This window comes from Marmota marmota, unplaced genomic scaffold (assembly GCF_001458135.2).
Source record: "Marmota marmota marmota unplaced genomic scaffold, marMar, whole genome shotgun sequence".
Classification (NCBI taxonomy): Eukaryota; Metazoa; Chordata; class Mammalia; order Rodentia; family Sciuridae; genus Marmota; species Marmota marmota.
The window spans coordinates 52,198,699-52,223,452 of NW_025999968.1; the positions used below are offsets into that span (position 1 = coordinate 52,198,699).

Sequence of the window (24,754 nt, forward strand, 5' to 3'; positions counted from 1 at the left end):
GCACTGAGCCACATCCCCAGCCCTATTTTGTATTTTAGTAAGAGACAGGGATTTACTAAGTTGCTTAGCGCCTCACTTTTGCTGAGGCTGACTTTGAACTCATAATCCTCCTGCTTCAGCCTCCCAAATCGCTGGGATTATAGGCATGCGCCACTGCGCTCTGATTACATGTGTTTTGTTGAATCATAACATGGGGGGGAGATGTGTCTTATGACATTTAATTACTTTACTCATACTTACTGTGCAAAATGAGAGTGATCAAGCACAAGTTTTCGATTTCATTTTAGACTCTAAAACAAATTCCATGATGTGGTTGAAAAAGTGCTGGCCTCAAATTCAGGAAAAGCTGGGTCAAGTCTGGACATTACTGTCTAGGTAATTCTAATCACCTTACTGAGCTATAATTTAAAATTCCCAGTTTATACATGAGGGTAATGATATCTGCTTGGCCTGATCACAAGTGCTTGTGAGCACAAAATAAAGAGTATGAAAATAATTCATGAACTTTGACTCTTGGTACCAAAGAAAAATCTTAAGTGTGAAGGAAAGAGCTAACAGCAGAAAGGAGACTATGCTTCAATGAGGGCCACAGATGCAGTTACTAGCCCAGTGTGAAATGCCTGCCTTCTCTGGCAAAGCAGAGACTTTTATCCACACCATCGGGGTTTTGTTTTGTTTTATTTTGGGTACTGGAATATAACCTGAGGATGATTTACCACTGAGCTACATTCCCAGTACTTTTTATTTTTTATTTTGAGATAGGGTCTTGCTAAGTTGCTGAAGCTGGTCTTGAACTTGAAATTCTGCTGCCTCAGCCTCCTGAGTTGGTGGGATTACAGGTGTGTGTCTCCATGCCTGGCTCCAAACATGCAGTTTTTTATTCAAGTTCACACACCAAATCATTCCCTTGTGCTGGGAATTGTCCTGTTCCTGGCATTGCCCTGACCTTGACAGGTAGACACTGGACACCTTAATCTATTGCCCTGAACATTTTTTTGTGGTTTCCTCTTTATTTTATGTAGTTAAAGTATACAGGAACTGCTGAGAGCCACGGCCGAGTCTGTATGGCCCCTGGCATTTTGCCAACAGTATTGATTGACAGGCGAGGCATTACTATCCGCCTCTGCCGCAACTTTTGAGTTCTCGCACTATTTTGGAGTTCTCGTGGGGATTTCCGGGGATTCCCCGAGAGTTCCCATTGGTTGGGGAAGTGCAGGAGGAGGGATTTCCGAGAGAGATATTTCCGGCTGGGGGTTCCTGGAGAAGCCTCGTGGCGGTCGGGAGGATTCCCCGGGAGCTGTGTGAAGTGTTTTCCTGCAGTTTAAAAATAAAGTTTGTTCCTGCTTCAGTGGCTCGTGATTTGTGCCCAGCCAGACTGCGGCAAGGAACAAAGGATGATTATTTTTTTTTTTTCTTATTTTGTATACCAGTTAAGATGATTTAACAAGTAAGTGAAGAAACCCCATCTCAAAATGACTTAACCATGCTGGGTGCCCTGGTGTGTGTCTGAAATTCCAGCTACTTGGGAGCCTGGGGCAGAAGGATTGCAAGTTCAAGGTGAGCCTGGGCAACTTAGTGGGACCTGTCTCAGGAATAAAAACAAAGAACAACAGAAACACTTAATCAATGTAGAGCTGTGTTGTTTCTCACAGAAGAATGCACGGGAAGAATGGTTTTGTGCAGTTCATAATGGGCTGGATGATGATATTATACCAGGAAAAAAAATGCAAACTGGCTTTATTTTATGGCTGCTGGCTGGTCAGGGCCTTTGGGGTAATATGTGGATAACCCCAAATATATATGACAGGGATGATGTTTTAAAAATATTAAACCATTGTAATTTTTTCCCCTTTTAAATTATATTGTCTGATACCTCCCCACCTCCAAGTCTGAACCCTGAGAATCTTTATTCCAGTAAAGGATTAGTTGTTCACCCCTAGAACAAAGAAATAATTGCTTTCAATTCCAAATATGATTTTATTGGGCTGGGGAGAGCACCTCTGGGTTTAATCCTCAGAACCTCAAAAATAAAAAAAGTGGTTTTTGTTTTGTTTTGTTTTAATTTGAGGCGTTTTGCACAGGGTGACCAGACATCTTGGATTTGCCTGGTATGTTCTCACTCACTTGTAGTCATGACATTGTTATTAGTAGCAATCTCTTTTCCTCAAAATGCCAGAGTTTGGACAATGAACTATTGAATGATCCTATCTTAGAAGACCATTGTTTTGAAAAACCTTTTGGGCAGAATATTTTCTAAGTTCCTTCAGCATCTATTAGCAAGTCAAGAGTTCTCATAATAAGATTTTAGAATCTTACTCCCGGGCTGTAGCTACATGGTAGCTTGTGCTTCGCCTGCACAAGGCCCTGGGTTCAATCCTCATCACCAAAAAAGAGAAAGAAAAGAATAAGAATTCTGGGGCTGGGGTTGTGGCTCAGTGGCAGAGTGCTTGCCTAGCACATGTAAGGCACTGGGTTTGATCCTCAGCACCACATAAAAATAAATAAAGGCATTGTGTCCATCTACAACCAATAAATAAATAAAAGTAAGAATTCTCCTATCAGACAGAGGAGCAAGAAAGTAGAACACCGGCTTTTCTGGTGTGGTCCTCATACTAGCATATGCTGGAACAAATGCCCATCATCAGGTCTCCCTGCCCCACACCCTCTGATCAGGAGCCGTGGGGATGGCCGAGTCATCTGGGCTGTCATGAGCCTCCTGTGCACTCGGAGTAGCTGAGTTTGATCCTCTGAAGCCAAAGAAGTGAAACACCTCTTCTTCAGGACTGTGGGAGGGAAGAAAGGAGAGAGCAGCAGAGGAAGTACACGGCCCAAGCCCGGTCCTCCCTTCCCCCTCTGTCTGCAGAGTTCTGAGGGTGCAAACCCACAGACAGCAGGACATCTCGGGACCTTGAGGTGTGCTACTGGCACACTAGGAGCAGCTCCATGTGGGGACATTCTGACATAGTACTTGGTGACAGGGCAGCTGGGTGTGGAGGGAGGTATCAAGGTAGGGAAGTCCAAGGAGTGTCCCTAACCTGTGCCTAGTGCCGGGCCACCCTGATTCCTGTGGGCCCCTGGGGATATGAACATGCCCAGGTGACTGGTAGGCCTGGACAGAGCACAGAGGCGGGACCTGGTGCCCAGAGGTTAATGGCAAATGGCCAGAACCACAGGTGACAGGGTAGGAGCAGTTTAGAGGCGGAGGAGACCAGAAACCAATAAGGACTCTGCCTACACTGCTACCTGACCTCTGCCAGCCAAATCCCAGGGCCCTTCCTGGAGAAGGACAGAGGGAAAGGGAGGAAACGGTATTCATTTACCAGAGTGACAGAAAATTGGCCACAATCTGTGAGGCCTGGGATAACTCAGAGCCTCCTCTGGGGAGTTTCCGGCATTGTGATGAGATCATGGAGCAACTTACTGAGAGACTGATGGGACTGAGTCCTCTGGACAGCTAGATCTCCCTGCGCTGGCCTGCTGTGGACCCTGAAGTGCTGACCACAGACAGGTGCTGAACCCAGCACCTTTCACCTGACAGCCGCGTTCTGAACCGATATTAACACCTAGTCACCTTTACTTCCACCAGAGTTTCTACAACAACAACAACAACAACAAAATTGAACTGGCTTCATTACACAGCTTCTTCCCCTGCATAAAACTTCCCCACACATAAAACTTTATGTGCTCATAATGAATTCACATCTGAGCAATTTGTTTTGACACACAGAAGAGACTGAGTCAACTCAAGCAGTGATTTTCAAAGTGTGGTCCCTGGAGCAGCAGAATGACAATTACCAACTCATTAAAATGCCAGTGTTCTAGCTGCCCTCCTAAGGAATCAGAATGCAGGTCCCATGAATCAAAAGCACTGGAGGGAAAAAAAAAAAAGGGCACTGGAGGAAGAGGCTCTCCGGCTGCAACAGAGTGAAAAGGCAGCAAACCCTCGTTCCCGAAAATAACTACACCGTTGAACAAACTGCTCAAGAACAACATTTTGTTGCTTCGGAAATTGAGCAGAGGCTCCTAGAACCATCTGGGAAGTTGTGAATGGCAGGTAAGAACTGTGGGTCCTGGGGCGTTCTAGCCAGGACTGCTCCCATCTCCTGTAGCCAGGGCGACAGGCCAGCGGGGGCAGTGGTTGCCTGGGGCCTGCTTGGGGAGAAGGATCAGCAAAACTAGCAAGAGGAAACTCGCTGGGTTGTTGGAAATGTTTAAAAACTGCATTGGTGGTCACAGCAGACAACTGTATGGATTTATCTAAAAAAACAAAAACAGAAAACACTGAAGGGTATACTTACAATGGGGTCCCTTTATGATATGTAAATCATACCTTTTAAAAATTATTTTTATTTGTTCTTTTTAGATATACACGACAGTAGAGTTTTTTTTGACATACTATTTACATACATGGATGTAAATTATATCTTAATAAAACTGTTTAAAAATGGGGAAAAAAACCCTTGTGAGATTCCAGCAATTTTTAAGCCAATACATCTTTTATTAATATATTTCTCTATAAACTGAGAAGAAATCATAATCATGCTGCTGTCTTCTAAAATTCCTTTGGCGGCTTCTCATCTCTGTTGGTAAGAAATTACGTTTGCAGCTGGGCACAGTGGAGAATTAAGCCTGCTACCCCAGCTACTCAGGAATGTCAGGCAGGAGGATTCCAAGTTCAAGGCCAGCCTGGGTGAATTAGCAAGATACTGTCTCAAAATTTAAAAACAGAAAGGCCTGGTGATGTAGCTTAGAGGTAGTGTCCCTGGGTTCAATCCCCAATACCATACACACACTCACACACACCAAAAAGAAAAGAAATTGCTTTGACCACATGTAGTGAAAGTCTAGTTGTGCTTGCTTAATCAAATAAAGATTTATTTTTCTTATGAAGCAATGTCATCTTTTTAAAAAAATATTTTTTTAGTTGTAGTTGGACACAATACCTCTATTTCGTTTATTTCCTTTTATATGGTGCTGAGGATCAAACCCAGGGCCCTGCACATGTGAGGCGGGCGCTGTACCCCTGACCACAACCCCAGCCCCTGAAGCAATGTCATCTTAAAAAAGATGAGATGCTGAACCCAAGGCTCATGCTGAGCCTGCGCTCCACACGGGGTCCACTGCAGCCAGCAGGATTATCTTGTGATGATAAGGATTTGATTATATACTACAATAGTATCTCCCCACCACCCCTAATTCATGGTTTTACTTCTCAAGGTTTCAGTTGGTCAACTGTGGTGGTCTGGAAATACAAAATAAAAAATTTCAAAGATAAACAATTCCTAAGTATTAAATTGCATGGTTCTGAGTGGTCAGATGAAATCTCATGCTGTCCATGTGGGAGGTGAACCTTTCCTCTGTCCAGCACAGACATGCTGTATATGCTACCTTAGTCACTTAGCCACTGTCACAGTTAACAGATCCACTGTCGGGGTGTGGCAGTGTTCAAGTGACCCTGAAGTGCAAGAGTAGATGCTGGCAATCTGGATGTGCCAGAGAGAAGCCATCACCTTAAGTGCCTTAAGATGAAAGTTCAAGAAGATACCTTGAGAGAAAGTCCACATCCACATTACATATTAGAGCATATTGTCATAACTGTTCTATTTTATTATTAGTCTTTGTTGTTAACCTTGTCCTGTACCTGATTTATAAATTTAACTTTATCATAGTTTGTGTAGGAAAAAAGCATTATCTATTGGGTTTGGTACAATCCATAGATTTAGGCATGCACTGGGGGTCCTGGTGGAGAAGGGGGGTGGGTACTTTACCTATGTGGAAAAGTGATTCAGTTACCTCTCAAGACATTAAAGGATTCCAAACAAAATATGCCCTTTTATATATTTTGCCAATTTCCACACAATATATAAAGCCCTAAATGATGAAACTTTTTAAACAACAAATTCCATCACCAGTGATCCCTATCAACTTTGGGTTTTCTTGGTTATTGCCCTTATCTCTATATTACCTGTTCATTTGCAACTTATAATAAGGTCAGATAAAGTCAGACTTTTGATCTGCTTTGTTTATTTTCATATCCAAGCACTGGACACAAAGTGTACACTCCAATATTTGTTGTGGGAATAGATAAATGAATTTGGGGGAAATATGCTAAGATGCTAAGAGGAAGATAGTCCTTAATGTATTCATGGCAAAATGTTTGTGACTGAAGTACTTTAACAACAAATATGAAGCCTAGTTTAGCTTTTTTATTATATTTATTTCAGGTGTATAACAGGATGGTGTGATATATTCATCATCAGTGATTATTGCAAACAAGTCAAGTTACATGACCATTACCTCCTATTTTTTTGTTCGTGTGTGTATTAAGAGTACCTATTGTCCACTCTCTTGGAAAATTTTCAATATATAATAGAATACCATGAGTTATAGTTCTCCTATTGTACATTAGATTTCTAGACTCATTCATCCTACATTCCAAGTACATATGTGCCCTTTGACCTACATGTCCCCATTTCCTGGTATACCCCATATGTATTTAATTTTTTTTTTTTTTAAGATTACCCATATAAGTGAGATTGTCACTGGGACAAGGGTCCTGAGGAGGTCCCCCAATAAGGAAGTGAACCTCAACTGCAACTGAGGTCCTGCACATTCTTGATGTCATTACAGAAAGGAATTTAGGGACAGGTCAAAATGGAGCACAGGTTGAATTTGCTAAGAGAAAGAAGGAAGTCCCCACTCTGAGAGATGGGATGGAGCACAGGCGTTAGAGAGGAAGCGCTGGTACATTTATATAGGTAAAATCTACAGCACAGGCCCATGATTTAAGGGGGTGCTTTTAGTTCTGCTTTGTGTTGGTGACAGACGTGTTAACGATTCCTACTAGGAGTCATTTTCTTTCCTTCTTTGTTTTTGATGAAAAAATACTAATAATTTCCCCACCAGAGGATTTTTTATTATTCTGCTTTGTGAATTTACATAGTACTTACATAGGAGTCACACTGAGGGTTTGACTGAGAGTATGACATATAGACACAGTAATCAGATGTAAAAATACAAACCATGAGAATATTTACCTGTTGAGCAAAGGCACTCTCAGACCTGCTTTTTAAAAATTATTATGGGCCAGCAGATAAGGTCTAATAATTGATTGAATGATGCTGTTTGTGATTATGTTTCACAAAATATGTGAAAGTGACCTTTAAATCTGGACTTTAATCCACGTGAAAGCAGACTTTGACTCCAGACTTGAATTACAGCTACTTTGGTGTTATCAGGCATGTCTCCCTTCTTCCTATCCTCATATCTTCTATCCTTCTTTTAGGTCATGCAGGATTTGTATTTTTGTTTTGGATTATTGCATTTCTGCATAATATCCAGAGTGTCCCAAATGGCAGTATCTCCTTTTTCCCTAAGGCTGAGAAGAAATATTCTAGAAGAAATAATCTAGAAGAAATATTTCTAGAAATATTCTAGTGGCATGTGCGTGGGCACACACTCACGTATATACAATCATAAATATTTTATCCATTAATCCCTTAATGGATTCTTAGGTTGCATCCACTTCTTGGCTATTGTGAATAGTGCTAAAGAGAACATAAAAACACAGATATCTCTACAAGATGCTGATTTCATTTCCTTTGGGGATATACTCAAACGGGGATTGCTGGGTCATATGATAAGTCTGCCGAGGAACTTCTGTGCTGTTCTCAATAATGGCTGTATGAATTTCCCTTCCTGCCAACAGTGTACACATGTCCCTGTTTTCCTACGTCCTCACCTGCACTTATTACCTCTTAGCTTTGAGAAAGGCCATCCCAACAGGTGTGAGATGATGTTTCACTGTGGTTTTGATGTGAATCTCCCTGATGATTAGTGATGTTAAGCACAAGTTGTGTTTTAACAAGCCTTCCAGAAGGATTCTAATGTGTATTAATGTTGGTGAATCACTACTCTAAAAAGACACAGCCACATCAGTGTATATAGAAGCACAATTCAAAATATCTGAGCTATGGAACCAACCTAGGTGCCTTTCAATAGATGAATGGATAAGGAAAATGTGGCATATATATACACAATGGAATATTACTTAGCCACAAAGAAGAATGAAATTATGGCAATTGTTGGTAAATAGATGGAACTGGAGACTATCATGCTAAGTGAAATAAGCCAGTCCCCCAAAACCAAAGGCTGAATGTTCTCTCTAATATGCAGATGCTAACACAATAATTGGGGGGGGGGGCAGGTAGACATCTTTGGATTAGGCGATGAGAATAGGAAAGATAGTAGAATGAATTGGACATAACTTTCCTATGTTCATACATAAATACACGACCAGTGTAACTCCACATCACATACAACTATGAAAACGGGAAGTAATATTCCATGTATGTATAATATGTCAAAATGCATTCTTCTTACAGGAGTGTGCCACCCGGCCCAGCTCCTAAATTAAGCTTTGTCCCAAACCTGCTTTCCTTGGTTAATAGAACCACCAAATCCCTTGTCACCTAGGGCAGAAACCTGGGGGCTGCCTGGCCTCCCCTCACCTTGCACATGTATGAGTTGCTGGAGTTTGAGGTTCCATTTCCATCCTCTCTCTCCTCTCTTCCAGTAATGGCCTTAGGCCAGCCCCCTAACATGTCTCCCAAATGGCCTCTCGGCCTGCAGTCTCACCCCACCCGCTTCAGTCCATCCACTCCGATATGGAGTGGACCTCTCACAAATGAACACAATCATGCTGCTGAAACTGTCTTTGCTGGCTTCTTGTCTGTCCATAAGCAATTGCTTTTGATTCTCAAAATTTCCATTATTATTATTATTATTTTTTTTTTGCAGTACTCAGGATTGAACCCAGGGCCTAGCACATGTAGGCAAGAGCTCTACCACTGAGCTGCATCCCCAGCCCTAGCAATTGCTTCTGATGGTGTGTGACTGGAACCGATTGTTTAACAAATAAAGGCTTATTTTTCTTATGTGATGAAAAGTAACAAGCCTCTTTCCACTGACAACCATTGGTAATTTCTTATTAATCTTATGGCAATGTAAAGTGCATTTACAATATAAATAAACACAATTTTAAGATTTTAAGGTAGTGGGGCCTAAGCTCAGTGTTTTTATTTTTTGCTTTTAAATCTCCTGGGTTAATTCTACTATGCAACCAGAGTTGACAAGTACTGCATCTCACCCAGGTACTTCTGATTTACAGCTGAGGTCTAGAGAGAATGATCCAAGCTGATATAGAGGGGCATAGTTGGGTTAGCAACCAGGGTGGAGCTATTAAACAGATAGCCTATGACATGTGTCATTACTAAGATGCTTCAGTATCCAGCTACCTCTTGATTATAGAGTTTGCAGACTCCTGATCCCAGGCCGTTTACTCCTGCTCACTAATAACAATCTAAATTAATTTTTATATTTTTCCCTCTCCAGTTTTTAAAATGCATCAGATACTTCATGATTCTCTGTGTAATCATGCACCATTTCATTTTGGTAACAACTTTTGTTTTTGCTATTTACTTACACTAAATACATGCAGGTAGGACTGGCTAATACCATTCTTAAGTCTTTCTAATTTGCTCTCTAGTTATTAGTACATTTGCTTCTTGAATTGAAAAACAACTCATTGCACTGTTTCCTTTGGGTGTCACCTAGTTCTGACATTTTTTCTACAATTCATAAGAGAACTCTGATGTCTGGGAGGGCCTTGGAGCAAAGGCCTGTTGACAATTTGTGATGTATGATATGCAGATTTACAGAAAACACTTATTTACTGAGAATGAAAAAGGTGAAAAGTGGAGTTGCCTTAGGTGACAGAATCATTTAAAAAATAAGTGTGGGAAAGAGATAGATGAGATAAAGGGGAAGATGGAAGAGGGAGTCCTGTGAAAGAAAGCAGAGGATAAGGATGTCAATCCAAGACTGAATTTCTGTTCTACCTTTTGTTCATCTCTTAATCACAGAGGTCCCCCATATGGCTTCATTCTCAGGAATGCCAGAATGACACATTAAAAGCTGCTCAGTTACTGCAGTACAAGCTAAAATCTGATCTGAGGTACCTGCACCTACTTCTCACTCTCTACAGAATTAGTCTCCCCTCATTCAAGGGACACATTCTGACTGTCAGATTCAAAGCATGTTCTAGGTTTTAGGGGAGCTAAGCTATTATCGGATTCTGTGGACTTCTCAGACATCATGACTCTCAGTGAAAGTGGCCTGTGCAAGAGTGAACTTTTTAAAATGACGTGTCTGAGTCCTCCAAGCATGATCCAGTTTGAAATACATGAGGTCCATGACTACATGATGAGACAGGAGCACCCTAAAGTCAAGGTTGGAAGGAATAGTCCTGCCCTGATATTTGCAGGACTAAGACAAGAAATAGAGGACCTCATAAGATATGGTAAATATTTAGATATCATAAATCAAAATAACACAGCTAATAAAACAAATAAAACATATCCTGTCTTTCTATCTCAACAAATCTGAACCTAGCAGGCAAGTTCAGATTTGGAATTCTTGGACTTTGAGTTCTGTGTAGGAAGATGACAGTGGCAGCCTGCAGACCTGGTAGCACAGGTATCCAAGTCTCCTCTATATCTTTCTAAATATTTCTGAGCTCACAAGTTCTTCTTGGCCTGTTCATACCCTGGAAGCAAAATCAAGGATACTGGGTCAGGGAATTCTAGGGCCTTGGGTACTTGACTGGTGTTCTAGAACAGCGGTTCTCAATGGGAGGGGGATTTGGCAATGTTTGGAGAAATTTTGGGTTGTCACAGCTAAGGGGGTGGGGAGAGTGCTACTAGTATCTAGTGAATAGGACCCAGGGATGCTACTAAACATTCTATAGTGTGCAGGAAAGTTTCCACAGTAAGGAATTATGTGGCCCAAAAGGTCAACGGTGCCAAGATTAGATAACCCGCTGAAGGAGGACATGAATACTGTTAAATGCCACAGAGTTACAATTCCTTAATTCCACTTTAGAAAGAGAGGTGAGGTTCTGGGTGGAGGCACTTTCTGGCTTCACAGATTCATAGAAGATGTTGCCTGAAGATTGACAGAACAGGGTCTTCTAGAGCGGGGGTCTTGACTAGGGACCCCCTTGCCCAGGTGTGAGAGTGATCCTGCAGAACCCAAAACCTTTCCATGGAGCCAAACAAGGAGTTGTCTAGGCTTCATTTGAGTATCTCAAAACAGCTGTAACTTATTGTCCCAAGTGGCCCCTTGTATCCTTGGGTTGCTTTCTTGGCAAGTTTACAATGACCTGCAATCTATCTCCCTCACTTCCTGGAACACAAAGAAACTTCAGCCTTGGGCAAAGGCCCTTTGGCCAGCATTGGCATTTATGTAACTGTCTAGCATATGCAAGTTCATCTGGTGAATACTAGTAAGTCACACTTTCTAGAGGATGACAAATATGAATTGTGTGTCTCTGATAGCAGATGCATTAGATTTCAAGGGCCTAAATAAATAAAATGTTTCCCAGATAAGTGCATCTTCAAAACTAAATTCTGTTTTCTGAGCTTTGGGGGTAATGCAGATTGTATTGATGAGCCTTTGAGGAGATGGAGAGGATTCAAATCCCACAAAGCAAACAAAACAGAAATTCCAGTGGGCATTTTTCAGTCTTCCCCATGTGGGTCTCTTCTTGCTCCCAATCTGGGTCCCTTTGGTCCTTTCTTCCAGCTCTTGTCTCCGGCTTGCGTCTCACTAGGCATCAAGAGAACAAGTCAGGAACTCAGAATTCTTAGTTTTCACCCCCAAATTTCTGAATCAGAAATCAGCCATCTGAAGTTTAGCAATTCCTTTAGGTGAACTAACAGTGGCTTTCAGGATAAGGAACCTTACCCTTCCATAGAAAATAGTTCAGCCATCACTTTTTATACAAAGACACACTATTGAATGAAGCAGGAAGACTCTCCTCCACCCAATGCATTATCAAACTATTTTCCCAATAAAAGTATGGGTTAAGATGGGGGAAATTCTTATTCTGAGAACATTTAAGCCATACCAGTACAGACAGATTCATGTTCACTGTAAAAACAATTGTAAGAGAACATTAGTGAAAGTTTATCTTGCACTGGAAAGGTATCCAAGTCTCCTCTATATCTTTCTAAATATTTCTGAGCTCACAAGAAAACATATGTTGATCTTTAAAAATAAAAGTATTGTTTGCTCATTTCATTGTTTTATTTTTTTAAATATATTTTCCTTGAAAGATTGGGTAATATTTCTCTCTCCTATTGTATGAACATATCATAAATTATTGAACCTTCTCCTTGAGCGTATGTCCTTAGTTAGAATCAGACAAAAAACTCTGATTCCTAGAAGCCAACCAGTTGCCATTTTGACATCTTTAGGATTTTGGCCTGGCCAGACACAAATATGAAGCCAAACAAGTAACAGTATGGGGCAAGGACTAAGAAAATTGTAAAGAAGAAAATGTGAAGCCAGGGATTGAGGAATATCGACTTTATACACAACACCACAAAGCCAAAAGCACTGTGAATAAAAAAATGAAAACTACAAAAAAACATCCATTTTGGAACATTCCAATTTCTGAACAGCAAACGAGATATTATGATCACAGTCACTCATAACTAACAACATGTCTAGACGAAGCAGCTGCAGATTTCCAGGGAGAACCATTTCACATCTTTCGGAAGGGAGAGGCCGTTTTCCCCGGGTTTCGGGTTTCAGGACTTTTCAAACCGCGGCCTGAGCGGGTGCTGCGCGGAGGACGGTTCCCCGCGCGGCCCTCGGCCCCGCCCCCTAGCATTTATGGCCACTCGCGTTCTAAAGCCGCCGTAGGGGGCAGGCAGACCTCGCGGCCGGCGATTGGTTCCGGGATAGAATGTGGGCGGGCCTTGGGGACTCCGGCCTATAAAATAGCCGCGAAGCTTCTACTCCGGTTTGCGCCGGCGTCTCCCGCTTCGTGGCTTGCAGCTCCGTTAGCCGCGCTCGGAATCGGACTGCCAGCGAGTTATGGCAACGAAGGCCGTGTGCGTGCTGAAGGGCGACGGCCCGGTTCAGGGCACCATCCACTTCGAGCAGAAGGCAAGGCCCGGGGCGTAGGTCCGCGGCGAGGCCCTGCTCGCCCGCCAGCCCATGCACCTGTGTTGGGAGCGGGCCGGGTCGGGCCGCCATCGCCACGCCCCCGGCCTAGAGGTCCGCGCCACCCGGGACCTTGGCACCCGCACTGGCGTCCGCGTGCGTCCGCTAAATGCTGAGTCATGGGGCGCGCCCGCGCTGCGGCGTGTAGCCGCGGGCGGTCTGGGCGGGGGTGCGGGCGGAGAGCGGCAGAGCCTGCCGGGCTGGTGCGGATAGCCGCGGGCCGGGGAGGCGGGTTGCTCGCGGGGCCTCGGCCTCCGCTAGCGGCCGTCTGGAGGCCAGGGTGGGGGCTGGTCGTCTGTGAAGTGGCGCTGGCCCTTCCCTGAGCGGTCTTTTTCCTGCTCGCGTGGGTTTCTTGGACACACTGGCGCAGTCCGATTTCCGGGGCAGCAGGGCCCTCCCGAGTATTGTCGCATGCGTTATCTCCTTGGGGCTGCCTTCCCGACTTCAGTGCACTAGATTGGGGTTCTGCGAATTGAGTTCCGCGGTCTTTAACAGCTTTCGAGCTAAGATTGATTTTTGTATTTTTATAATGAAAAACAAGAATACTCAACAGAGAACGGAAGTGGAACTTTGCAGGATGGTGCTGGCCCATCTTTTGGTCGTGGTCGGGCCACAAGGACAAGAAGATGGCCAGAGATTTAACTGGGAATTTTCCAGGGCAACGATGATCAACTCTGGTTGCACAGTAAATTAATTTTGGGAGCTTTTAGTAAATATAGATACCAAAGGCCCAATCCCCGATCAAGAATATAAAAATCTGTCTCGTGCATTGCTTTTTTTTTTTTTTTTTTTTTAGTTTCCAAATGATTTTAATGTGCACCTATCCTTGAGAACTGTTGTTTAAGAATAGTGGGTGGGGTAAGAGACTTGAAATTGGCACTTAATAACAGGTTTTAGAGCATTCCTTAAACCAAATTCACTGCTCTACTAGCAGCCAGGTTGCCCAAATGGCAGACAATTTTTTTTTTTTTTTAAGGTGGGATCTCTCAAAGATAAATTTACGAACAAATTTTGTAAAATAAACATTTTCGGAAATATTCATTGCCAATAATGTTTGCAAAATATGTGTTCTGCAAGAAAGATAACTTGTGATAAGACTGTCGCCAGACCATAGTAATGTTACCAACCAAAGGTTTTGTTGTGCTTGGCTTAATCATGAGAGAAGATTTAATATATGAATGAGATTTAGTCCTCAAAATGGTTTACAGAAATGTGAGTGGGCAGGAATAGAAGTGTATGCAAAGTAGTGTATGCTAGGGAGAACCTGGTATTCGAGTATTTTGGTCTCCACCTTTTCTGAAAAAGATTCTTTGGTATTTGACTCCATTTGGCTGTGTTTCATTTGTCAGATTGGGTTTTGTCTCCCTTTTCTCCTCCCCGCGTAATTCACCACTGCTGGAGAATCCTAGGAAGCCTCTGAGGGATCCTTTCCCTCTAGCCATTGGAAAATGTGAAGACCCGCCAAACTCAGTTTCCTGTTGGTTTTCCACCTGTCTTGATCACATTGTTTAGTTAAGCTCCAAACTTCATATTGGTGGTGCCCTTTGTACTTGATAAAGACACTTGGATAGTTAAGCATTACAGCTCTACAGATTGGCAGATGTAATAATTTGGCTATAAACTGGTCTGGCCTTTTTCAAATTTAAAATTTTGGCTTAGTTGCCCACTTTAAAAATCAGAACTTTTCACCTCTAAGTTTGCTTTCCTACTCTTACCTTGAAAATTTTGGAGATGTGCTCATACTGAGCTTCCATTAACCCAAGACAACACTGGACTGGGGCAGTTTATATTAATTTTTGCTTCCCATGTCAGTGTTAACACACAGTGGTACCTGTCCCTTAGGATGTAACTGTACAACTGCTTCTGAAGAACTACTTACTTGTTCTGTATGCATTGCCCATGTGTGGGTTGGGGTTTGAAAGAACCTGCCCTTTTTGCCTGGTGATTCTCTGTTTCAGGGTGAGGAAGTGTTCACATTGGATTTTTTCCAGAATTAAAGGTTGTACATAGAGGAATCATAATTCCTATTTTCAGAACAAAAAAGGGCAATTGTATGAATTGCTATTGTATGAATGCTTTCTTTGAGCTGTGTTTTCAGATGGAAAATTAAACAAGACTCCGAACTAGAGAAAAAAATTTGTAATTTATAATTACATTATAACAATGTTATATAATTATCAATTATATTTTATAATTTGTAATTACACTATGAGAATATTATTTAATACATGAATTATATTTAGTAGATATCTTCAAAGTAGATATTTAGTCTTTTACAGAGAGGACAGTAGTGGTAGTATGTGCAGGTATCTATGAAATGTATGGGGAGGAGAACTATACTTGTTGATCCTGGTTATTAAAACAAATAAACAACAACAACAAACTAAGCTAAAAACAAAGATACTAGCATATGTATTACAGTGTGATGTAGTTCCTGTCTTATGTTTTATTTCAGTTCTTGACTTGAGCTATGACAGTAGTGTCCTTAATTTCTAGATGCAGTACCATTACCTGGTATGACTGCCTGAATGGCATGTCATACTACTTTGTTTTTTTCTGCTTAGTTCAGTGGTTTGCTTTTTTTTGTTTTTGTTTTTGGTATTGGGGATTGAACTTGACTGCTGTACTACTAGGCTACATCCTCTGCCCCTTTAAAATCTTCTATGTTTTGAGACAGGGTCTCATTAAGTTGCTTAAGGTTTCACTAAATTTTGGAGTCTGACCTCCAACTTGCAATCCTCTTGCCTCAGCCTCCTGAATTACTGGTATTGCATAGGCCATGCCTAGCCCAACTACTTTAGTGATTTTATTGTCCTTTCTTTTTGTTAGTGTGGAAGGTTTCTAGATTTCAGTGCCTAAAAAAGACTTAAAAAAAAAGAGTATGTTCTCTCAGGGTAGTATATTGTCTGACTACTAAGTGAACTTAGAGTAGAGAATGAGTCCTGGGGTAGCAAGTTGGATATTGATGGGTGTTTTTTTTTTTTTTTTTTTTTTTAAATACCCAACTGTTTGCCCCAAGGAAGAATATCTGCATGAAGAAAGAGCAAAGGGCCAATAATGAGAGTATGATTTGAGGTTCTCTTTTTAGATTATTTTTTCATGTATGGTAGTTGAGATTGAACCCAGCGGTGGTCTACCACTACCACTACTCCCCCAGCCCTTTTTATTTTGATAAATTACTGAGGCTGCCCTTGAACCTTTGATCCTCCTGCTTCAGCCTCCTACTGCTGGGATTATGGGTGTGCACCATCACACACTGTTTTGGGTTCATAAAGTTTGATATGGGACTGAGTATGTAGCTCTGGGCTTGATCCCCAGCACTGCAAAAGAAAAAAGGTTGGCTATGTACCTGTGTATTCACTGTGTACAAATACAACCTGTTCAGAAGCATTTACTAAAGAAGTACTTAGTCATATTTACATATTCATTGCAAGAGTCACATCCTACAAAGTGCATTACACACATTTGACATTTAGGTGCTTACTGCCTTCCTGCTGTGTTATGCTGCTCTGTAATGTGCTTTTTATATGTTACTTTTTATATGTTACTTAATCCTGAGCAGCAGTGTTAGAACAAGGAGGTTCTCACTGGCTGGGAAGTAGTGGGAGTCTGTCTTTATCACTTTACTGTGTTAATAAAGGTAAGTCAACTGTTTTCTTTGTTCAAAAGTACTTGTATTCTCAAACTTAATGCACTTTTCTTTGAATAAAGGCAAATAAAGTTGTGGTATCGGGATGCATTACAGGATTGGCTGAAGGCCAGCACGGATTCCACGTCCATCAGTTTGGAGATAACACACAAGGTAAGTTTTGCAGTGCTCCACTGACCATACCTTTTCGAGCTAGGAAGGCAAATAGGACTGAGTAACCCCTCAGTGGTAAAAACCTTCAACTTTTTTTTGAAGGTCAAGTTAAAATAAAATTATTATTAAGGCCAGCCTTAAGGAAATTAGCCACAAAACTGGTATTTGACTATTACGTGTGGGAAGGAGAGAGAAAGGAGTTTATGATTTTGTGGAGTTTGTGCTTTTTGCGGGAGGGTACGTCCTGGGGATTGAACTCAAGGGCACTTGATCCCTGAGCCACCTCCCCAGCCCTATTTTGTATTTTATTTAGAGACAGGGTCTCACTGAGTTGTTTAGTCCCTTGCTTTTGCCAAGGCTGGCTTTGACCCTTCTGTCTCAGCCTCGGGAGCACTGCCCCTGGCCTTATCTTGTGTTTTTTAAGAACACAATAGGAAACAAGTAAAAGCTCCTTTCTTGTATTGGGTAATGATCTCAGGTGTTTGTGAGCTAGGATGGGAGCTCCTGCACAGCACCTGATTTGTTTGCATTACCCCCTGGAACAGCTTCACACCCAACTTTAGATCCCTGTTGGGACATGATTACAAACTCAAGATAGTATGTAGACTTGGTGCTTTGGAATGAATTTCATTTTCTTAATTTGGGATTAGGAGCAAATTAATGAAAGATTACAGATTAAATTGCATTTGGTCATCATTTGCCATATTTGGGTTATAATCTGAACTTCAATCATGTTTATAGATTTGGGATGAGTACTTGATTGATTTTGCTGGAACTTGTTTTTAATGTACCATGGTTTGTTTCCAAATAGTTATTTTAGTGACCAGATTTTACTGGTTTCAGTAATGACTAAAATTCCCAACTTGCTTCTACCTCTGGTTTGGGAAGTGTTCGTTGTGTAGCTTTGACTTGGTAAACTACTTCCCTTAACCTGCTGTCTTCTTCTACCCTGGGGCCTGCCTGGGTAGAAGCTATAAACAATGGAAGCTTTCCTTTGGTTGTTGAATAGAGAAAGCCTATCATGAAAGGACCTCCTGGGCTGTCATGGCTGTGTTCTTTGTGAATGACATCTCTGGTGCACAGGAATGCCACATCTGGGTGTGGCACAAAGGTGCTATTTAATATTCTGCCTATACCAGGTAAAAGCCTCAGACAAACCAGGAGAGTCTTTTGATATATGTTGCTTAAGAGATAAGTTTTTTGGAATTAGACATGCTACCTTCTTAAAACTAGGATCATAAACACGAGGTTTTAACTCCTAGAAGACCTGTTGAAGTTGTCTGGCCTACCATTTCATTGTGAAGAAGCCAACACCCAGAGAAGGATATTAATTTGACTAGTGTCAGTAGTTAGAATCCCAGTCCATTGTGTTCATACCAAGCTGTTGCTTCCTGTTTTTATTATCCCAGAAATCATGCGCAGACCAGTGCTTTCTCTATCGGAAGTTTTGGCAATGATCATTTTCTTTTTAGAATTTATTTTGGAATTTTGATTGATAAACTAGCTGACCCCCCCCCCCTTTTTTTTTCTTTTATAAATAGGCTGTACAAGTGCAGGTCCTCACTTTAATCCTCAATCCAAAAAACATGGTGGGCCAACAGATGAAGAAAGGTGAGCTGCAAGATGCTGAGCTCCTCTGAAGTAATTGTGATGTTTTGTGGCGTTGATAGTGTGCACTGCTTGCAAAACCAAGCAAGATGATTGAGTGTTGTCCCCTGTGCTTTTGAATTTGTTGTCTTCCACATAGCTTCCCCACCCCTTATGCTGAAATGGCTTATTACTTGGGCTAAGGCGGTGACAAATGGGAACACTTAAAACAATTAGGTTTTGTAGCATTTATTGAATATAGAACTAATACAAGTGCCAAAGGGAACTAATACAGGAAATGTCAAGAGTAACAGTATTGTTGGCCACTAGAAAAGGAAAGCATCAGTGTGAACCTAGGAAGCTTCTGTAGATAAAAATGTCATGCTGGAAACTAGCTGAGACCTCCATTTGTATGTGTGTGTCTTCTGAAGACCTTTCAGAATATTAAGTTTAAGGACAAGATTAATTTATTTTTATAACAGAAGGCCTAGGGGCCTAGCTTTCTTAATTGTTCCATTAACTGAGAGGGATAACTCAGTAGCTGAGTTTACTATGTGGTACTTTATCTCTGAAATTAGAGGTTGCCCCCATCCCAGGACTCCTTCTCAGCTTGTTTTTAAATTTATGTTTTCAGAATTTTGTCAATCTGGAAAAGTGATCTTTTTTGATACATACCTCTTAGTCTGCCTTATATATTTGACTCAGTCATGTTTTAATTTAGTACATGAATCCTCTGATGTTAAGTGAAAATCAGTGCTAATCCATCTGATAATTTTTCAATGCCAGGCACGTCGGAGACCTGGGTAATGTGATTGCTGACAAAGATGGTGTGGCTAATGTGTCCATTGAAGATTCTGTGATCTCACTCTCAGGAGAGCATTCCATCATTGGCCGCACAATGGTGGTAAGTTTTCATATAAAGGATATGCATAGGATTTTTTCTCACATATAGTCATGTATCTTTTCACCATTTTCTCAGTGGTTAGTCTTGGTTTTTAAATATCCACATAAATTGTACTTTTAGTTCAGATTAGGAAAAGTATTTTATTCAATGTCTACAATGAAGATGAATTAATGTATCTAGGTCAGTTAAGAACACTGTTCTGCTAAGGTGCAGTAAAAAGCAGGTTATATTTGGCCATATCAGATCAAATTGGGGAGATAGTAGTTTTTAGTTTTAAAGCAGCCATATTTTATTGCCATGATTGTTTCCCCTTGTAGGTAAATAGAGTATTTTGTTGAATCTAAAATCTGGGATGGACTTGAGTATTCATAATGAGTCAAGTGTGTAGGCTGCCATATGGAGCGGTCCTCCCAAGTTACCCTGGAAGCTGCATCTGCTTCATGCACGCCACCTGGTAGGAAAGGCTCTCTTGCCCCGTCAGGGCAGTTAACATTCAGTAGGCATTTCCTTTCAGTGGACCCTTTATCCTTAGAATTTTCTTCAGCCCTATTGGTGAAGCAGAAAAATCATTTAATGTACAAAATTTAAAATACCATTGCTAAATAGTTTTAGGATTCTTTCTTATTTATAGGTCTACAGTTCATTAGGCATGAAATTTTTGACTATAACTAAGGTTACTGTTTTTTCATGGAGAATGAAGACCATGTGGCATTTGGGTTTTCAGTATTTCTTTTAGAGATAGCAACACTTAGTGTTTAAAGGTAACTTGTCTTTGCACCAACAAGAAAAAACTTTTTAGTAGTTTCTACTTTGAAACTCCTAGCATAAATGTTAGTTTTTGTGGTTTTTTGATAATTGGATTATTTTAACATGTTGTTTTCTAATATTAAATGATTTTTAGAAGTCTTTTAGAGCATTGTTGGGAAGAGATTCTATATTACTTGATAGCCCAAAGTTAAATGTTCTTAAATTTTTTTAAAGGTCCATGAAAAACCAGATGACTTGGGCAAAGGTGGAAATGAAGAAAGTACAAAGACAGGAAATGCTGGAAGTCGTCTGGCTTGTGGTGTAATTGGGATCGCGCAGTAAACATTCCCTTCTATGTTGTCTGAGTCCCAGTAACTCATCTGTTATCCTGCTAGCTGTAGAAATTTAACTTGATAAACATTAAACATTATAATCTTAAAAGTGTAATTGTGTGACTTCTTTTTAATTGCTTTAAGTGTTGTAATGAGAATGATTTACAATTACTTGGAAATATTGTATAGTTTTATAAAATTCATTTAATTAAAATGTTTTAACAATCTCCGTATTTTACCACTTATCACATGTGGGTATTAAACTCACTGAGTTTCTTCAATTCTCATTCAAGCTTGTGAATAAACACCCTATGTAAGGATGACATTTATTTTGAGCCTATTAAAGTATCCAAATCAAAATTCTAAATTAAGCTCTGATACTCTTATACATAGAACATGAATTGAACAGATGTAGTAATACTAATGATTTCATAGCACTTTCAAAACGTTTTGAGAGAGGGCATCAAAATGTAAAAATTTTAGCAGCTCTCTTTTTAGCTATGGCAACCCAAGTTTGTCCTTTGTCAGCTTTAGGGGAATTTCCCTGCTTAGTAACTTAGCATTTTGATTCATAAATTACCTAAGTTTATTTTCAAAAGCATGTAGTATGGTTTAAGAAAGCCCTTTCATAATTTTTAGTGACTTGTAAAAGGCTAATTACACCTAGTTAGCTAAGATTAATTGACCTACCTATCAGAATGATTTAACTTTACAAAGTGGAAGTTGGCACAATCTGTTTTCTTCAGATTGGCCCTCATGATACTACAAGTACTAGCAGGTAGAACCTGGGAAATATTTGTTCTGGCTGTTAAAATAGTCTTTAAGAATTTACTTACTTTACCCAAGTTGCAATTGAGTGAATTAGAGAAATCAGTTCTCTTCCTTTGATGTAAATATGTATGTACCTGTGAGAGAATGTGTTTATCGAAGGTTTGTGACTATCTGGATGACAGTTAAGAATTGTATAAAGATTTCTGATAGGATTGTAGTTTATTCTTGGTTTCTCTACCATAAATATGTAGTTTATGAAATGTAAGAGGTCATTTAGAACAGCTAAATTTGAAAAAGATACTGTTTTCAAAGTTCAGATTTGAGATAAATAATATGCTCATTAAGTGGTTAGATGGTCTTCAGATAAGAGAATTTTAAACAGTATTTCCAGATTTTGTTAATGTAGTTTGTTGCTCCTGTGGGATGACTCAGATAACAGGGACAGTGCAGTCATACTACAAAAGTCAGCGTTTTTGCTTTTGTTTTCATGTTCAAATGAGGTGGTGTCAATACTTTGAACTGGAAGTAGAAGCTTAAACTGGAATCAGGAACACCGAAGTCCTTGAAATCTGGAAGGAGTTTCAGTTAGTGCTTCAAAACTTCCTAAGTTGGAGCAACACAAAACTAAAGTTTTGTAATTGAAGTTTACAGATATGAAATGGACTTTTCTAAAGGCAGGGGTAGAAGGCTGTCCTAAATACATTATCCTCATCTATACAGATCTTACTGAGAAGTAGTAAAATAATGTAGTTTCACTGAGGATGCAGATAAACAAAGTCACCTACTCAGCACTAGGAAACTAGGACAGTATAAGAATTCAGGAGGACTGCGTAAGCAGTTTCATGTTACTGCTTTTCTGTACTGCTTCTTATGAAGGCTTGTTTTGGTTTCAAATGTTTTCAAGTGATACTTCTTGAATAACTTAAATCCATTTTCCCAGTTAGCCCAACAGTTATAAGCAAAAGAGATAAAACACTTTATGTGGCAAAAAATTCAGTCTACCTAGGGAAATTAAAACAGTAAAGAAAGGCAACAGGCAAGGCTTATAAGAAACAATAGGTTGCATTTAAGTCCTTATATAAAATAAGACAAAAAGCTTTCAGGTTGCAAATGTTAACCTTGATTTCATTTTACCTTTTTGGAAAAATTTAATGGGATGATTAAAAAAAAAAAAAAAAACCTAAGTAATATCCAAGGTAAACAGATAATTTTATGGTACAGTTTTATGATTTGGGAATCAATTTCTCCCCAAATAAAATGTTTTTACAAATTAATTAGGACATTACCACAAAGCCAATGGAAAAAAACAAAAACCTTGATTGAACTGCAAACACTAACAAGCTTTTCAAATAACAAACCGCTAAACTTATGATTAAAATGCTAAAAATCAAAAAAATTACAAATGATAGTGTTTGAGAGTAACTACATAAAATTGTATTTCCATCAAACAAGTCTAATTTAGACTCCAATACATAAGAGCTCAAACTTTGATGGTGAACAATCCTTTTCTACCTTAATGCAGTGTAGGAAGAATAGCACACATTAAAGTTTGTTACGAAAATAGAGTTTATTAAAAACATCCCTATTGTTTTGAGGAGCTTTCACCGTTACCTTGTCTTAAATTAAAAAAAAAAAAAAAATAGAGAGCACTTCTAATTACGATTTGTAAACTTTTTAAAGTCAAAACTTTTAAAAAGTTACAGCAAAAAGGGTAATATTTATTCATATCTTCAGTATTTTTTGTTATTTTGTGGCTATTTTTAAATAGAAGGGAAGCAATCAAATTGCTTTACAATTCCCCACCAACTACTGCGGGGCTGTGATATAGCAGGAGCAAATATAATACAGCATCTGTACACCTCAAGCTCTACACTCCAGAAGTGTCACTGTCACATTGGGACAAATTCCAGTCTCTAACGAGGAGCCTCTGCTGCTGAGCCAGAATCCTTTTCGGGTTCAACGGATGAGGTAGCCTCAGCAGGTAACTCTTCGGAAGGTTTCACCACTGTGGCCTCGGCCTCCCCCTTACCAAGTTCTGAAACAGTGTCTACATTTCCAACTTGGCTAATGGGAGGTTCAACGGTTTTGTTACCACCTGCCCTGTCTGTCACCTCAGGCTTTTCCTTTCCTCGGTTTTCTTCCTTCTCTCTACGAGACTCTCTATCTCTAGAATCTCTCTCTCTGTCTCGGTGCCCACTAGAACGTCTATTTCTCTCTTCCAAGTCTCTGTGCCTGTCCCGGTCAGGGCTCCTCCTTCCCCACTCTCTCCTTTCACGATTACTATTATCTCTATCATCATTACGGTTCCCATACCGTTCCCGGTCATTTTCCACCCTATTTCCGAAAGATCTTCTTCCAAACCTTTCTTGTTCTCTACCTGAATTGAACTGCTGCCTGCTATCATTTCTAAACTGCTGTGGCTGCTGCTGGGCTGGTGGTGGCTGCTGTGATGGTGGTGGTTGCTGTGGCTGTGGCTGTGGTGGAGGTGGCTGCTGTGGCTGTGGCTGCGATTGTTGCTGCCTTCCATCTCTGTCTTCAGGACCCCCTGGGCCTGGCCCCGGGCCCCCCAACCCTGGCATTCCACCAGGCCTAACAAAAGGGCCATGTGGTGGGAAGGGCCCTTTCATTCCATGCGGTGGAGGCATTGCAAAGCCCCCTGGTCCTGGTGGTGGACCTCTGTGCATCATGTGCGGTGGCATGGGGCGGGGTGGCATCAGAGGGAATCTCTGTAAATGAGGTGGAGGCATTCCTGGAGGGCGCTGGAGTGGGATGAGGCCAGGTCGTGCACCCAGAAGACCAGTAGATGGTGCCTGGAGCCCGATTACAGGACCAGGAGTGACTCCTTGAGTGCCTAAAACACAACAAAAATAAAAAATGTAAATGCCACAGAAGACAGCCTTCTAATTTTAGCTGTTATCTGTGGAGTTAAAGGCAAAATGAAATTCAATCTAGAATCTTAATTTTCATGCTATGTATCAATCTGTACCAACGCATCCCACATCCACTGTGAGAGTCCAGTACCTAAAGCAAGGAATCTATTAATGACTCATTTTGTAATTAGTATATAGATGGAGGCAAAAGCAAGCTGGAAAAGAAAACAAATACACCAATTTTTGAAGAGTAGGTCAAAATCTTCGGCAGGCTTCAGTAGAAGCTGTTTCACCACTCCAAATACATTAGAGAAACATGTTTTAAAACCTAATGAGAGAAAGGACTGCATTCACCAGCAATAACTACTGAAGCCAAGCAAAGGGTATTTCAGGTGTACCCTTAACAAAATCTCAGTCTAAGTCTTAACTAAATATAACTACTAGATTAGGAAAAAAATGAGGCCACTGACCTAGAAAATCCAGTGAGAAAATGATTCTATGCTACAGTCTATAGTCTTAAAATGCCTCATAGAACAGCACAATGTGTAACCTGCCAGGTCGCCAAGACTGCTGAATAATGCTAGGTGTTCATTCTTCCAAGATGAATAAACTGATGCTGTTATAGTAACAATGACTTACTAGTTTCACTTTCTCATTTACATGAGGGCTT

General features: G+C 40.6%; 2 protein-coding genes across 7 annotated transcripts in view; one reads left to right on the plus strand and one right to left on the minus strand.

The window, feature by feature from the left end:
* The first annotated feature begins 12,848 nt into the window (after window positions 1–12,848).
* Sod1 (superoxide dismutase 1) lies at window positions 12,849–20,558 on the plus strand. Of its 3 annotated transcripts, none has more exons than XM_015478690.2 (5): window positions 12,849–13,014; window positions 16,783–16,873; window positions 18,415–18,484; window positions 19,247–19,364; window positions 20,346–20,558. In XM_015478690.2, exons 1-5 carry the CDS (start codon window positions 12,943–12,945, stop codon window positions 20,451–20,453), a joined length of 459 nt encoding a protein of 152 aa, XP_015334176.1. In that variant the 5' UTR covers window positions 12,849–12,942; the 3' UTR covers window positions 20,454–20,558. The 3 variants fall into 3 exon arrangements, with proteins under 3 accessions (XP_015334176.1, XP_048659522.1, XP_048659523.1); XM_048803565.1 differs by lacking the exon at window positions 12,849–13,014 and adding an exon at window positions 13,051–13,167; XM_048803566.1 differs by lacking the exon at window positions 12,849–13,014 and adding an exon at window positions 13,051–13,125.
* Window positions 20,559–22,625: 2,067 nt separating this feature from the next.
* Window positions 22,626–24,754, minus strand: part of Scaf4 (SR-related CTD associated factor 4) — a 46,257-nt gene continuing 44,128 nt past the window's right edge. For all 4 annotated transcript variants that reach the window (XM_048803562.1, XM_048803564.1, XM_015478691.2 and 1 more), the window contains exon 20: window positions 22,626–24,065. In XM_048803562.1, coding sequence (XP_048659519.1) covers window positions 23,128–24,065 — 938 coding nt within the window. In that variant the 3' untranslated portion in view covers window positions 22,626–23,127. The remainder of the gene's footprint in view (window positions 24,066–24,754) is intronic.